Source organism: Oncorhynchus kisutch, linkage group LG23 (assembly GCF_002021735.2).
Source record: "Oncorhynchus kisutch isolate 150728-3 linkage group LG23, Okis_V2, whole genome shotgun sequence".
Lineage (NCBI taxonomy): Eukaryota > Metazoa > Chordata > Actinopteri > Salmoniformes > Salmonidae > Oncorhynchus > Oncorhynchus kisutch.
Genome location: NC_034196.2, coordinates 19239725 through 19257291, shown reverse-complemented (window position 1 = coordinate 19257291; position 17567 = coordinate 19239725). Strand labels below are relative to the sequence as shown.

Sequence of the window (17567 nt, the reverse complement as noted above, 5' to 3'; positions counted from 1 at the left end):
GTAGGCAGTTGTTCTAAACAAAGACACCGTGTAGACATGTCAACATTGACTGAATTCCATCCAGCCTTGGATTCTTGGAGCAACGCATCAATGCTCAGCATCAATACATATATCATGACTATCCTGGCTGACTAACGCAGTCTCTGACTGAATACATTTTCTCTTGGAGAGCATCAGAGGGGTGAGCTGCCCCATAGGATTCCCCACCCCCCAACCAAAACGCTTCGCCAAATTATATATTTTCTACAGAAACCCAGTCTAATCACTCATAAAATGTTATGTTCCCTTCGTTAATGTTTTCAAAGTTATTATTTAGTTCCTGGTGTGATGCTAAATAGTAATTAAGGCTGATGAATCATTCAGTAGGCTAGCACTCCCAGCAGACAAAAACACTCGCTGCTACAGTGGAGTTGGTTGGGTTTGTTTAAATAGGAATCACTGTTTCACTGAATAGCGTTTTCAAACATACTTCCACAGCAGAGCCTTTTCATCATAATGTACAAAGGAGATACAGTACTGCAGCAATGTCTATAACAAGCATCCGGTTAAAGATCTATAGTGGATCATTATTCCTTTATAGTCAAACGGTGTTCAACTATGCACACACTGTGGTCTTAAATCAAAGGTTTCAAGACAAGGCAACTATTCAAAGTCAGCATTATAACCATCATTATAAGCACAAAAGTAGAACATTAAGGAGTTTATTTGCTGGGTCCAGATGTCCGCTCACACAGCTGACAGCTGTATTAGTGAGGAGAGATTGGACATGTTTGCTTTCACGCACGCACGCACGCACGCACGCACACACACACACACACACACACACACACACACACACACACACACACACACACACACACACACACACACACACACACACACACACACACACACACACACACACACACACACACACACACAGCCCCTCTGAGAGTCCCAATTCTCTCAAATTATGCCACTGGAATGGAGCAGGGAACATGCACTGTCCTTTCATAAAGACATGTCGGCTTCGAGATTAATTGATGTAACGTAAATGGGGCTCTCTGCTGTGCAGCCATAATGGCAAGTCCTCACTCCATTTTAGCTGGTCAATTTGGTGTTCTACTTCTGAACCGGAATTGAACTTGTAATGAAATCTATTCATCACCAGAACACTACTGAGTGATAGTCAAGATATGGAAAAGGCACAATGGAGTAATTACCTTTTTCTCCGGGTAAAAATAGAGAGAAAAAGATCACCTAGCAACACCAGCTTTCTAAAATGACCAATGCAATCATGCCTGTACCTGTTCATACGTTTGATTAGGTATTTTCAAGTGTTTGTTGAACACTGCTATTGATCTCAACATTGTTCTTCACAGTTTTCTCCCATCACAAGCTTATTCAAATGCTCGTCCTAATTAATTGGCAGTGGGATAGTAATCCTCTTTCTGGGACAACAGAACGTTGGAGTAGTAAGCACAGATGTACACTATTGCCAAGGGAGAGCTCCACTCTCAATTAGGCCTCTCCTCCAGAATCACTAATGAAATGCTGCCTGTCGCCATTTTACGTCCATATGTTAATGTTGTGGCAATTAGTACATGTATCGCCTATGGACCACATACTGTAAAGTAGTTTTCAAACCATTATAAAACAAGAAATTGCTGAAAAGTGGTTTTATCAACGTTGCCTGCCTATGCACTCGCATGGTGTATACAGTGAGTCAGACCGTTTTAAATCGAATGCTTAGCCATATCTATCCATCAACCACCACTTAGTTGTTGACATGAGTTGCTGATGTCACTGTAGGCGTTTGTGCTGTGGCTAGAAGTTCTCTGTTGTGGGATGACAGGGTACTATTACAATTTTATGCACACTAACATGACCCAAGTAACATTGTAATATATGAAATCTCTTGTGTGTGTCTTATTAATCATATTGTTTGACGTTGACGGAAGTTTAAATGGTCAGAATCATTGTGGAAACTGTGGGAGAGAAAATGCCCTTTAAGCACAGATCGAAACTGAACAAAAGTATAAACGCAACATGCAACAATTCCGAAGATTTTTATGATTTACAGTTCATATAAGGAAAGCAGTCAATTTAAATAAATGAATTAGGCCCTGATCTATTCACATGACTGGGAATAAAGATTTGCATCTGCAGTTCACAAATAACTTTTAAAAAATCTGAAAACCAGTCAGTATCTGGTGTGACTAGGATTGCACATTTTGGGGAATATTCAGAGGTGGAAACTTTCCGTGGGAATTAATGGGAATATATGGGAATTAACGGGAATATATGGGAATTAACGGAAATATATGCAAATTCATATTCATACCATTTAAGTGTCGATGTTTTTTCCATTGGATATATTTACCATATCATAAGGAGACATAATAGCAAATGATTAAATCCTTCCATTAGAAAAAAAAATCTATTTAGTTACAAATTGAACTTTAATTAAATGAGTTGACTCTTCACATGGAATGATTTCACAGAAAAAAAAGAAAGGGAATATTGAATGATCCCCAACGATCCATCGCGTCTCCCAAAAATCTGCCAAAAATCTGTAAAATGATAGTCTAGAAACTAAAGCTCTGGTTGTCTTCCTCTCAGGCTTCCATGTCTTCTCCCTGGACCTTCTCAATGTCCACCTCTTGAACATCAGACTGAGGCCTCATCTAAACTGTCACTTTACAACCTTGTTGAGGATGGATCGTTGTCAGGTGAGCCATCCCTTGTATTGGTCAGGCCTTGTATTGGTCAGCCTGTTGCGTGCTTTGGTGTGTGTGTTCCCAAACAAGGACCAGTTGCGCTCTGGGATTTGGAGGATGATGGAGACAACAGGGGAAAGAGCCTCAAATCCACAATGTCCCTTCCACCAGGTGGCTGATGAGATATGTTGGCACGATTGCCATATTGCATCTCCATCCCAAAGCCCTTGCATGGAAGTGTACTTTGCCAGACTGCCAAGAACCTTGCTCTCATCCAGGCCAAGAACCTTGCTCTCATCCAGGCGAGACACGGTAGTGATGACACCACAGGCCTTGTTGATCTCTGCACCAGACAGGATGCTCCTGCCGGCGTTCTTGGGGTCCAACATGTATGCTGCGGTGTGTATGGGCTTCAGGCAGAAGTCTTCATGCTTTTTGATGTATTTCAGAACTGCAGTTGCCTCTGCTTGGAGCAACAGTGTAGTGGGCATGGCAGTACTTACATTTACATCTTTACATCTTACATTTAGAAGCAGAGTCTGAACATCAGACAGGATGGTATTGTCTCCCTCAATCCATGCAATGGCCACTGTTATAGGTTTCAGGAGTTTCAGGCTGCTTACCACTCTCTCTCAAAATACATCATCCAGGAGGATCCTCTTGATGGGGCTGTCCATATCAGCAGACTGTGACATGGTCATTTCTTGGAGACTCCTTCCCCTCCAGGAGACTGTCTATTTGGTAGCGTTGCTTTTTGAATTGTTTATCTTGGGTCAAACTTTTCGGGTAGCCTTCCACAAGCTTCCCACAATAAGTTGGGCGAATTTTGGTCCATTCCTTCTGACAGAGCTGGTGTAACTGAGTAAGGTTTGTAGGCCTCCTTGCTCGCACGTGTTTTTTCAGTTCTGCCCACGCATATTCTATAGGATTGAGGTCAGGGCTTTGTGATGGCCACTCCAACACCTTTACTTTGTTGTCCTTAAGCCATTTTGCCACAACTTTGGAAATATGCTTGGGGTCATTGTCTATTTGGAAGACCCATTTGCGACCAAGCTTTAACTTCCTGACTGATGTATTGAGATATTGCTTCCATATATCGACATCATTTTCCTACCTCATAATGCCAACTATTTTGTGATGTGCACCTGTCCCTCCTGCAGCAAAGCACCCCCACAACATGATGCTTCCACCCCAAAACTTCACGATTGGGATGGTATTCTTCGTCTTGCAAGCCTCCCCCTTTTTCCTCCAAACATAACAATGGTGATTATGACCAAATAGTTCTATTTTTGTTTCATCAGACCAGAGGACATTTATCCAAAAAGTACAATCTTTGTCCCCATGTGCATTTGCAAACCGTAGTCTGGCTTTTTTATGGCGGTTTTGGAGCAGTGGCTTCCTCCTTGCTGAGCGGCCTTTCAGGTTATGTCGATATAGTACTCGTTTTACTGTGGATATAGATACTTTTGTACCTGTTTCCTCCAGCATCTTTACAAGGTCCTTTGCTGTTGTTCAGGAATTCATTTGCACTTTTCGCACCAAAGTACGTTCATCTCTAGGACAGAGAATGCCTCTCCTTCCTGAGCGGTATGACGACTGCTTGGTCCCTAGGTGTTTATACTTGCGTACTATTGTTTGTACAGATGAACGTGGTACCTTCAGGCATTTGGAAATTTCTCCAGAATTGTGGAGGTCTACAAAAAAAATGCTGAGGTCTTGGCTGATTTCTTTTGATTTTCCCATGATGTCAAGCAAAGAGGCATTGAGTTTGAAGGTAGGCTTTGAAATACATCCACAGGTACATCTCCAATTGACTCAAATGATGTAATTTAGCCTATCAGAAGCTTCTAAAGCCATGAAATAATTTTCTGGAATCTTCCAAGCTGTTTAAAGGCACATTCAACTTAGTGTACGTAAACTTCTGACCCACTGGAATTGTGATACAGTGAATAATCTGTCTGCAAACAATTGTTGGAAAAATTACTTGAGTCATCCACACAGTAGATGTCCTAACCAACTTGCCAAAACTATAGTTTGTTATCAAGAATTTTGTGGAGTGGTTGAAATATTAGTTTTTTAATGACTCCAACTTAAGTGTATGTAAACTTCTGACTTCAACTGTAGATTGCTACTATAACTCACTGACCCTTCACATACCTAACCATTTTCTTGGCTCTCTTGTAGAGTGTATCCATTGTTTTCAGTGCCATGATGTCATTGAGGAGCAGATTCAAAGCATGAGCAGCACAGCCAATGGGTGTGATGTGAGGGTAGGACTCCTCCACTTTAGAACAAGCAGCCTTCATGTTCGCAGCATTGTCTGTCACCAGTGCAAATACCTTCTGTGGTCCAAGGTCATTGATGACTGCCTTCAGCTCATTTGCAATGTACTGGTGTGTCTGTTGTGTCTTGTGTCTGTGCTCTTGTAGAATACTGGTTGAGGGGTGGAGATTATGTAGTTCATTATTCCTTGTCCACAAACATTTGACCATCCATCAGAGATGATTGCAATACAGTCTGCTTTCTCTGATTTTCTTGATGTTCAGTTGAACTCTGCATTCAGTCAATGAGTAGATAAAAGAGTAGATAAAACATGTCTAGTTGGAGGGGTGTATGCTGGGCGATGAACATTCAGAAATATCTTCCAATACAAATTGCCTGTGAGCATCAGAGCACCAGTTGCATACACAGCTCGAGCAAGACAATCACCAGCATTTCTCTGACTACGTTACTCCATTGAGTCAAAACAGCTTCTGATTCCAGGAGGACCATGAGCTGTTGTTATCGATAAGGTGTCTGATTAATCATTGTCACCTCAAATAGAAGTAGATGGAAGTTTGTCAGAGGTTGCTTGTTGTGAGCGCTGAGGGAACTTTATGCATTTGGCCAAAAGATTATGCATCTTTGGTGCATTCTTCACATTTGATTTGGCACAGTATTTGCTAATGTACACAGCTTTTCCTTCTACATTAGCTGCAGTGAAATGTCTCCACACATCAGATAGTGCCCGTGGCATTTTCCTGTAAAGATTAGAAAAAAATTGTTTAAAAAACCCAAATACAATTCCATGTACAGATAAATAGTTAAGTAGTTAGATTAAACAACTCCTTTGTAAGATAAATGTTTTAAAATGAAACATGAATGGAAACAGGTGAATTAAGACTCCTCAGTTAGCAGGCTCAGGCAAGCTAAAACCCACATGGTAGCAAAAACTAACTACCAGAAATTGTTAAGTTAGAAATGATTTAAACACACTTTGCTGTAGGCTACCATTTACAAGTTAACAAAAAATGATCTATGTCATACAAAATATATTCACCCCACACAGTATTATAATCAAAACTTACCAGAAAGCATGAAGTCCTTGGCTCAGACAGTGTAGTAGTGTGGGTTCAATAGCATCTAAAGTAATGATGGACTTATTTTGGCTTATTTGAGCTGTTCTTGCCGACTTGTCGTTTACTTTGAAGAATGTCAAATATAAAATATATTTCGATTTGTTTCACACATTTTTTGGTTACTACTGATTTTTTCATAGTGTTGATGTCTTCACTATTATTCTACAATGTAGAAAATAGTACAAATAAAGAAAAAACATTGAATGCGGTGTGTCCAAACGTTTGACTGGTACTGTACATCTGTAATTAGTTTTGATTTAGAATGGACCATTATCATACACTTTTCTCGAAACAGGGGCAGCAGGAAAAAACACATGTCATCTATGCACTTAAATAGCAAATAGAGGATTATTTTCCCGTGGTTAACTTTCATGCCAGCCAGGTAAGCTATACACACTCCTGTTGTAAAGATAAGCAATGTGCTTAATATTAGGAAAGTTGAGAAATAAAGATAATAGGCATAGCCTATAGAAAGCTGATGGGATCATCCTATTTTTAGTAGAGGCCATCACTCTGTTTTCTCGTGCAATTGCACAGCCTTTAGAAATGTTACGCAACATGAGCTCATGGGCACTCATGAAGTGTTTGATTAGATTTTCGATTGCATTTGCATTGATGTCAGAGTGAATAGAGGGACAATAGTGCTGAGTACCAGGCAGTTAGCTAATGACCATCAGCATCATCAGAGCTTGGAGAAGACTAATTACTGCAACAGTCCAGTCAAGACCGTGGTGAAGACGACGAGCATGCAGATGAGTTTCTGACAGTTTGTGCAGAAATTCTTTGGTTGTGCAAATCCACAGTTTTATCAGATGTCCGGGTGGCTGGTCTAAGGCTATTCTGCAGGTAGGAAGAAGCCGGATGTGGAGGTCCTTGTCTGGCGTGGTTACATGTGGTCTGCAGTTGTGAGGCCGGTTGGACGTACTGCCAAATTCTCCAAAACTACTTTGGAGGTGTTACGGCGTTCTTCGTTTGTTGAAAGAGAGGACCGAAATGCAGCGTGGTGGTTACTCATGTTCTTTAATGAATGAATGACGATACATGAAATACCTATTAAATACGAAAACAGCAAACGGAACGTGAAACCTAATACAGCCTATCTGGTGAACACTACACAAAGACAGGAACAATCACCCACAAAATACAAAGCGAAACTCAGGCTACCTAAATACGGTTCCCCATCAGAGACAACAAGAATCACCTGACTCTGATTGAGAACCGCCTCAGGCAGCCCAAACCTAACTAGACACACCCCTAATCATTAGCAATCCCAATTCTATAAAACCCCAATACGAAACACAACACGTAAACCCATGTCACACCCTGGCCTGACCAAAATATATAACGAAAACACAAAACACTATGACCAAGGCATGACAGGAGGTGTCTTATGGTAGAGAAATTAACATTGAATGCTCTGACAACAGCTCTGGTGGACATTCCTGCAGTTAGAATGCCAATTTTCCGGTAGTCAGAATGTCAATTGCACGCTCCCTCAAAACTTGAGACATCTGTGTGACAAAACTGCACATTTTAGAGTTGCCTTTTATTGTCCTCAGCACAAGGTACACTACACCTGTGTAATGATCATGCTGTTTAATCAGCTTCTTGATATGCCACACCTGTCAGGTATATGGAATATTTTTGCAAAGGAGAAATGCTCAATAACAGGGAAGTTAACAAATTTGTGCACAAACTTTGAGAGAAACAAGCTTTTGTGCCTATGGAACATTTCTGTTTAAATGTTGCATTTATATTTTTGTTCAGTATGTAAATTAAACCTACCCATCATAAAACAGAACCTTAACCATTAGAAGAAAGAAAAATGGACCCCTGATCAGGTTTTCGGAGGCAATCTTCACCCCCACATACAGAGAAGCTTGTATAGGTAAACTGACCTTAGAACAGGTCTCAGAAAATACATCTCTGCCCACACATTGCATTTTTAAAGGTAAACTGACCTGACATCCCCAGGGTCCTCTGTCACCAGCACATCAGTCTTGCAACTGGCGATGGGGTTGATTGACAGCTCCACCGGTGGCACCACAAAGCTCTTACTGACTGGCAGCCACAGACCCTGGCCTAGGCTGTAGGACGACCTGCATTGGCACAGAGACAATGAGACACTTAAGTGTCAAAAACGACAAGCACGTGATCATCCTCCATATTAAACCATCAGCTAAATATAAATCAGTCAGCATTTCAACAGCTGGTAAGGGCCTGTCCTTTTGACATAGAGCCACGGTCATCTTTGTCTGTTTATATTTGTTACCAATGCCATCTGTATCGAAAGCAATGGGGTGGAGGTGGCACCAAAATGCATATCATTAAATTGTGTTTAGCATTAAACTAAAAAGTTAGTGTTTACATGAGGAAAGTTGAGATAAGAGAATATTGATCCATGCTACTGTGCATAATGTTTAGACTTTGGGCCAGGGGGCTTTTCCTGACCACATGACCTCACCGATACTCGGTGAGTTCCATCAGTCATTCATCAGTGTTATCAGTCATTCACCAGTGTTATCAGTCATTCATCAGTGTTATCAGTCATTCAACAGTGTTATCAGTCATTCAACAGTGTTATCAGTCATTCAACAGTGTTATCAGTCATTCATCAGTGTTATCAGTCATTCAACAGTCATTCAACTGTTATCAGTCATTCAACAGTGTTATCAGTCATTCAACTGTGTTATCAGTCATTCAACAGTGTTATCAGTCATTCAACAGTGTTATCAGTCATTCAACAGTGTTATCAGTCATTCAACAGTGTTATCAGTCATTCAACAGCGCTACAGCAGTAGTGTTAATATAATCAGTTCTACCACAGCAATTAACATTATGTCATATTACACAATTATCATTAAACATTTTAAATAGTTTACATACAGTTTATTACTGTTAATCCCTGTGTATAAACTCTTACTGAGAATCAGCATTGAGTGTGCAGTATGATCGCTGATCAAGCAACAAATGTTCTCTAAACGAGTTGGGTCATTAGCTTCAGCTGCAAATGTTTTATCGACTAAAGGAGTAGGAATATGAAGAGAAAATGTATTCTGGTAGGCTCAATCAAAACTGCATTTCCATGAATTATCAGTGAATAAGAAACACAGGCATAAATAAGGTATAAATGGAAGTTGTGAATAAACAGATATTATTAAATTATTACCTTGCAGAAATAATCTGTGTAGATTATCTTTCAGTCTTCAATAATGATACACAAAATATACATTTGATTTGAATACAATTCTCAGATATTGAGTTATTACTCAATATTGTATTCAAATCAAATGTATATTGTGTGTGTCATTATCAAAGACTGAAAGAGAACTATTATGAATCATAATAACATCTCCTGCTAATGGTATACGCAACGTGGCTTATGCTGGCTGTCATGGCCTTGTGACTGACGTTAAGCCATTGCCAATGCTGCGTTATGTTATGGAGACTTCAGCCAATATCTCATTTTATAAGCTCTTTGTCAGTAGTCATTTAAAGAGGTGCTCAGAGCAGTGGGCAGAGTGCGACCGTCCCTGACCTGGTATATAGACAGGAACACAATGAATCAGGCCTGATCAATGGCCATGTCCACTCATAAATAAGACACTGACAGCCAGTATCCCGCTCACTCCGTCCTCTCACTATAGAGCCCATTGATCGGCCCCTGCTCTTCTCCCCATCCATCACACACACCTGGAGGCTTTATCAAAGGTGTGTGTGTGGGTGGTACAAGTGTGTGTCTGTGTGTGTATGCACGTACATATGCATGTGTGTGAATACAGGAGAGAATCAGAGGGTGATGACAGTTTGGTTAAGAAAAATAAATATGAGATATGTTTTTTTCCCTATAAACAGCTTATTCATGAAAAGCTGAGAAAAGATCTGTAGTGATTCTGACAAGAGCGACAGAAAGGCAATATTTGAAATATAATTATCTCTCTCAACTGCAAGGTAGGGGCTCCGAGCGACGAATTCATCATAGGATTTAAGATTATTCTGCGGTGCCATAAAAACCTACAGCCCCATTTCATATTGTTTACTGGTTCACTCTTACATCACCTAGTCTATTCTTATTTTGGGAGGTTAAACTATATTCTCTGACACCCCTTCCCAATTTCATGACCTCCCCAATTACAACATACCCCAGAAAGGGGGTCTTTTGAAGAAAACCACTAATTTGCCAAAGGCATGGGTTAGAAGCCCTTGAAAGGTTCTATTGACTGGCACAACCACATCCAACTGTACGGAGCATTAGCACTCCTCAGGAAAATGTCACAGAGAATGTCCCTGTCAAGAAAGGCCCGGTGACAAAGACTGGCACTAAGAGTACTTAAAAGCCCTGTCCATGACATACCCTCTGGCTATTTCTTCACAGGGCCGCATTCTGTGTGTGTGTGTGTGTGTGTGTGTGTGTGTGTGTGTGTGTGTGTGTGTGTGTGTGTGTGTGTGTGTGTGTGTGTGTGTGTGTTTGTGCGTGCGTGTGTGTGTGTGTGTATGCATTATTGTGTACTATCGGTCATACACTATTGTGTGTGTGCTATTGTGTTCAGAGCAGAAGCAGAGGCGGGTTTTTCGGAGGTAACAATCACACAGTCCCAGATCCTATAGTGCGTGGAAGTGGCTGGTAGTGTACACAACGTTCCAGTTTCCCCAGACTTCAAAGTAGTTGATCTGAAAGACATTATTTTGGCAGACCACCAGCTATGCTCTCAGACGAGGGCGCTTGGATTAACATGTCTCCTCACCTGAATATCTTTTCTGGCGTTTGCTCCCCTGTGACGAGGTCATAACCCTTCTCCAGGTTAGTGTAGGGCCAGGGACTGGGGAGAGAGCAGGGAGGAAGAGGACCATTGTATGTATACACTGAACAATGCACATGTATAAACACACTCTTCTTATACATTCATGCACGATCAAAATAAGCTAAATTGCAGGGGAAAAATCAGAGGCAGGAAAATGTTAATAACCCACATTACAAAATGAATAGATTAATAAGTAAGTGAGTTGATATACAGTACAGGTTTCTGCTCAGTACAACATAGTTATGCAAGGTCATGTTATACAATTAACTCTGGCTTTAAATACCAAAGATGATCCTCCTTTACTCTTGAATTGGCGAAATGGGATTGGATCTGTGATTGGTGGGTGGGGACCGAGTTCATCATGATGATGGGGGATTTGCATAGCTAGAGGAGGCTGCCGTTTTATTGGCCCAGCTGTTGGGCCAGTCGAGTTAATCAGCATGCAGAGTCTGAGTCAGGAAGAGAGCTTACACTTGACTGGGCACAAGGCAAGGTGATGAATGCCCCATCTCCCTCTCCCTTTCTCTCCGTTTCTATCTCTCTCCCCATCTTACCCTCTCCCTCACTCTCCCTCCCTTCTCTCCCCCTATCCCTCCCTCCCTCCCTATCCATTTCCCTTTCGCTCTCTCCCGCCCCCTCTCACTCTGCCTTTCTTCTCCTCTTGTCTCATCAGTGAGGTGACAGTGAGTGTGCAGGGCAGAACCGGCAGGACTCACCCTTCGTTGCGTCCCCAGTCACTGCGAACACAGAGATGTTTATGCACCGGGTCAGTAGAATAGCCCTCATGACAGCTGCATTCACCTGCAGGATGGAGGGGGAACAAGTGACAGATATATGAATTCCTCCCGCAGCCGAATAAATTACCCTGTGTGTCTTCCAGGGCCTCCCAGCTCATCCAATAACTAGGCAATAATCAGTTAATCAGTTGGCATTGGACTTAGTTTGGCAGCAACTGCTCAACACCAATCTCCCGCCTCTTCTCTAACAATAGCAAGCCTCACTTCAATCTCCACCTCAGACATGCTGGAACTGGAGTTTAGAAACTGGAGTAAATACGCCTCCCTACAACTTCAACACTCACCCCCTTCTCTACCCCTGGAATGTTCTGATCCACCAATGGTGTCTTATAAACTTCACATTCTCTTTATTCTAGACACTGTCTGACCATGAACATTTAACCCCAAACACTCTGGGTTAAAAAAACACTTCATCCCTAAAGCCAACACCTCATTTGGCCGCCTTTCGTTCCAGTACTCTGCTGCCTGTGACTGGAACGAATTGCAAAAATCGCTGAAGTTGGAGACTTTTATCTCCCTCACCAACTTCAAACATCAGCTATCTGAGCAGCTAACCGATCGCTGCAGCTGTACATAGTCTATTGGTAAATAGCCCACCCTTTTCACCTACCTCATCCCCATACTGTTTTTATTTATTTACTTTTCTGCTCTTCTGCACACCAATATCTCTACCTGTACATGACCATCTGATCTTTTATCACTCCAGTGTTAATCTGCAAAATTGTAATTATTTGCCTACCTCCTCATGCCTTTTGCACACATTGTATATAGACCCCCCCTTTGTTTTCTACTGTGTTATTGACTTGTTAATTGTTTACTCCATGTGTAACTCTTTGTTGTATGCTCACACTGCTATGCTTTATCTTGGCCAGGTTGCAGTTGTAAATGAGAACTTGTTCTCAACTAGCCTACCTGGTTAAATAAAGGTGTTCTCAACTAGCCTACCTGGTTAAATAAAGGTGTTCTCAACTAGCCTACCTGGTTAAATAAAGGTGAAATAAATAAAACAAAAATAAAAAAAAACTGTGGGGATTCCTAGTGGCCAGCGGTCTAAGGCACTGCATCACAGTGCTTGAGGTGTCACTACAGATCCGGGTTCGATCCCGGGCTGTGTCTCAGCCGGCCGCAACCGGGAGACCTATGAAGATGTGCACAATTGGCCCAGCACCGTCCGGGTTAGGGGAGGGTATGGCAGGCAGGGATGTCCTTGTCCCATCGCGATCTAGCGACTCCTGTGGCAGGCCAGGCGCATGCACGCTGACACGGTCACCAGTTGGACTGTGTTTCCTCCGACACATTGGTGCATCTGGCTTCCGATTTAAGTGAGAAGTGCAGCTTGGCAGGGTCGTGTTTCAGAGGATGCATGGCTCTCGACCTTCGCCTCTCCCGAGTCCATACAGGATTTGCAGCGATGGTAGTCTGCCACTACCAATTGCATATCACAAAATTGGGGAGAAAAAGGGGCAAAAAGTTACAAATTCAAAAGAAAAATGTAATCAAACTTCTCCACTCTTGACTCACAGTACTCTCTCCATCCACATCAACAAGAACAACTTTCCAAACCATTGCTGTAACAAGCTCTAACCTCTAACAGCACTCTAACCACAACCCTGTACACATCTACCACACTTATCTAGTTACTCTCTACTTCACTCCCTCCATCTTTAACAACCCTCCTCTACAACAAACCTTCATGTTCTCTCCCTGACTCCATCTCTACCACCACCCATTCCTGAACTCTCTCTCACCTGGCATCTAACTACATGTACTTCACACCCAGTCCTCTCTTAATGACGCCCATCAGATGTATTCTCTGAGGGAAAAGCATGTATTTACCTCTACGATGCACCACACATACACAGGAGCCATCATATAGTATTCTCCTTCTATTTTGTAAGCAACTCCTATGAAATTGTAGATATATCGGTAGGAAGTACCATCACAACAATATAACATATGACTGTGGTACGTCTTGGTGTGATGTATACTTGAAATGGCCAGACTTTTTTCTCGTGACCCCATCCCTCTATCAACTAAACCAACATTCCTTTTCACTTTGGACCCGCAACATTTTCAATGGCAGAAAGCAAACATTCAATTCATAGCTTTTATGGTAGACTACTGTATGACAAGAGCATAGTGGCAACAGTGCCTTTGAAAAGATAGATGCCAAGGATAAGGGGGTGGTGCTCTGAAAAGGTAGTGTTCCATAGCATAACATAAACAGTGCAAGGACACTTTGCTAAAACAGCAAAGGTGTAAAGGAAAGTGAATTATGAATCTGCACATACTGTATCTACAAAACAACGAAAAAAATAAAGAATGAATGCAAAGAGAAGAGAAGAGTAAAATGTGGCTTTTGATACTCATTGTATCTTTTTCCCCTCTGCTCGGATGAAAGCATCCAAGGTGGGGGGGGGGTGGTACAGTATGGCACATGATGCATCTTTCATTTCACGTGTTTTTAATCCATACATAATCATAGCAGGGGGAAAGCGCCAGGCCTGTTCTACCCAGGCCTCAGGGAGCTGATTTATGATCTCTCAGTAGATTTGAGGCGGCAGATTCATAAAACGTTTTAAAAAAAAGATCTCTAAAAAAACATACACTGAATAAGGGGAAAGCGCCCTCTGTGTCTTCTGCCATGCAGGCATTATCACTGCTCTGTGGTTTACATTGCCTCTCATCCCAACCCAGCCCTGAGTCTACTGCAGAACATTGCGTTTCTCAACACTCCTCTGATGTTACAGAAATAAGTCGTTTTCTATGGGCCTATGGAACATCTTGAGTTGCGGAGTGAGGGACTAATACAGGCATTATCACTGCACTATGGTTCAGGCTGCCTCTCATCCACCAAAGCCCCAGTCTACCGCTGAACATTTTGTTCCTGAATGTCACTCTGTTGTTACAGAACTATACAGTGTTTTGCTATGGACCTATGTGACCATTTGAATTGGGGGAGTGGGTAACAAATGTCTGTTGTCAAATGACCTCCGCTGGGGGCACTTGAGTCTTACTGACAGGAACATGATGATCACATTGTTTATCTAACTGCAGACAATTCTTTCTCAGGGAGAATACCTTCCTACTTTTGATATTCTCATCCTCACCTCTTACTTGTTGAAATGTATATGGGATGTTCACTACAAATTTTTTCATTAACCTCATGAAATTTTTTTTTGTAAATATTTTCTTAACTATTTCTTGAACTTGATTGTTGGTTAAGAGCTTGTAAGTAAGCATTTCACGGTAAGGTCTACACCTGTTGTAATCGGCGCATGTGACAAATATAATTTGATATGATTTGATAATATTCAAATGGTAGTCAGAGTGAAAAACACAATAAACAAAATTAAAAAACAGTTCTTTCTCAGTATCTATATAATAATAATTTGGTGGGTGCTTATAGCTGTCCTATTTCACATATGTACCTATATTTCACATATGTGTGTACTAATTGAATTCCACATTTCAAAAACTCCCCTTTACCCACATGTGTTCTGGCTCTGGCCCAACCCATCGGATTCTGAGACCAATCAGACGCTCTAGAATGGATTTCCATTCTAGAAATCTTCGGGAGGGACTCAGATCCAAACTCACTGCGGAGAGGGAACGTCTGTGGGCATGGCGTAGCCTTTTGGCTGGAGCAAGGAGTTTTGTTAGCCAGTCAATGATTTCATATGGTCAAACTGCGATTATGGAGATTTGTGCACAGTTGTGCATAGCTCCATATGCGCCACTAGCGTGAAAAACCTATAAAAATGCATTGTCATTGGCGGTAAAAGTCGGCCATAACATTAGCATTGCACAGAATAACCCTCCTGTTGACTGGCCCATGGTCCCTCATGGGGTTATAAAACTGAAATAAATATATTAGCAGGAGTCATGAAAACCATTCACATTTTATCACCAAGTTCTCAATAATTCATTAAGTGAGTTGATGAGCCGGGGACATAACGGATTCAGGTACAAGCACCTTGGCTAGCAGGGAACAGCTACTGCCTTAATGATGTGAGAATGTGCACCAATTTCTTGTGTTGCTAGCTACCTGCTGAATGGCAAATTGAAAGGCCTTGATGTCGGAGGTGAGAGCTTCCTTTGCTCATGAAGGAGCATTTTATCCTTCTTTAGGCAGAAGCTTTTAATGAGGATTTTTTAAAAACGAATATGAATATTGTACCTGTAACCACCCCAACAAAAAATGGCAAAACAAAACTAAATGTTGTCGTCAAAAAAAGGTCATATGTTGTGGGATGATAATTCAGAGCAATTACTTCAGGAATTTCACAAATGTAAGGCAATTATAGAGTCTAAAGTACCAGGGCTGGGTTTCTACTAAGCTGACATATGGAAAATTTTAAAGTTGTTAATACCAAGGATAATTTAGCTATTTGATTTGACATTTTAAGACCCCTGTAGGTATACAAAATTAAAAGAGATCATTGAAAGGTCAGGAAATCACTTCAATATTATTTTGTACCCTTATTTAAAGGGATACTTGAGGACTTCCCCAGAGTCAGGTGAACTTGTGAATAACATTGTTATGTCTCTGTGTCGCAAGCCAATGCTAACTTGTACTTCTTTCCTGCTTCATCCTCTCTCTCTCTCTCTCTCTCTTTCTGGATCTATCGCTATCTCTCGCCTTCTTTCTCTCACACACATGCACATGCATTTCTCAATCGCTCATCTCATCTCTAAAATCTTCACAACAAACTCTTTCATAAATGCTTTTGGCAACCAGAATCCCTCATCAGCGCATTTCTTGTTTTCTAAATGAAAGCCAAACTGAAAAACAGTAGAGTGAGTGTTAACTGGAGACTAAGGCTGTTGCGGTAACCATATTACCGCCGCACCAGGGGTCATGAGTCATGAAGTCAGTTAAATTTCACGTGACCATTTAGTCACGGTAATTAGGCTTCTCCAAGCTCTGATACTGCTGATGGTCATTAATAGCCTACCAAACCTGCTAACTGCCTGGTACTCAGCACTCTATTGTCCCTCTAATCACTCTGACATCAATGCAAACGCATTCGAAAATCGAATCAAACACTTCATGAGTGCCCATGAGCTCATGTTGCGCAATATTTCTATAGGCTATGCAACTGAGTGATGGCCTCTATTAAAAAAGAAGACTATCCCTTCAGCGTTCTATAGGCTTTGCCTACTATATTTATTTCTCTACTTTCCTAATATTAAACACATTACTTATCTTTACTTAGGAGTATAGCCTACCTGGCTGGCATGAAAATAAACCATGGGGAAAAGCGTCCTCCATTCGCTATTGTCACACCTTGGTCATAGTGTTTTGTGTTTTCGTTATATATTTTGGTCAGGCCAGGGTGTGACATGGGTTTATGTGTTTGGTTTCGTATTGGGGTTTTATAGGATTTGGGATTGCTATGTTTAGGGGTGTGTCTAGTTAGGCTTGGCTGCCTGAGGCGGTTCTCAATCTGGAGTCAGGTGATTCTCGTTGCCTCTGATTGGGAACCGTATTTAGGTAGCCTGAGTTTCACTTTGTATTTCGTGGGTGATTGTTCCTGTCTTTGTGTAGTGTTCACCAGATAGGCCGTAATAAGTTTCACGTTCCGTTTGTTGTTTTTGTATTTATAAGTTATTTCATGTATCGCCGTTTTCTTCATTAAAGATCATGATTAACCACCACGCTGCATTTCGGTCCGACTCTCTTTCAACAAACGAAGACCACCAATGACAGAATCACCCACCACATACAGACCGAGCGGCGTGGTAACAGGCAGGAAAAGCGAAAGGAGGACGTTATGGACAGCAATGGCATGGAGTATACGACGTGGGAAGAAATCGACAGGTGGGCGGCCGACCCAGAGAGAGTGCAGGAGCCCGCCTGGGATTCGC

The 17567-nt window shown here is 41.6% G+C and overlaps 1 protein-coding gene across 1 annotated transcript in view; it reads right to left on the bottom strand.

Annotated features, from left to right (window-relative positions):
- LOC109868476 (astrotactin-2) overlaps window positions 1-17567 on the bottom strand; it is a 413904-nt gene that overhangs the window by 206159 nt on the left and 190178 nt on the right. The window contains exons 8-10 of the mRNA XM_031802536.1: window positions 11616-11700; window positions 10843-10917; window positions 8059-8196 (exon numbers count right to left, since the gene is read on the bottom strand). Of these exons, the coding sequence (XP_031658396.1) occupies window positions 8059-8196; window positions 10843-10917; window positions 11616-11700 (298 nt within the window). The remainder of the gene's footprint in view (window positions 1-8058; window positions 8197-10842; window positions 10918-11615; window positions 11701-17567) is intronic.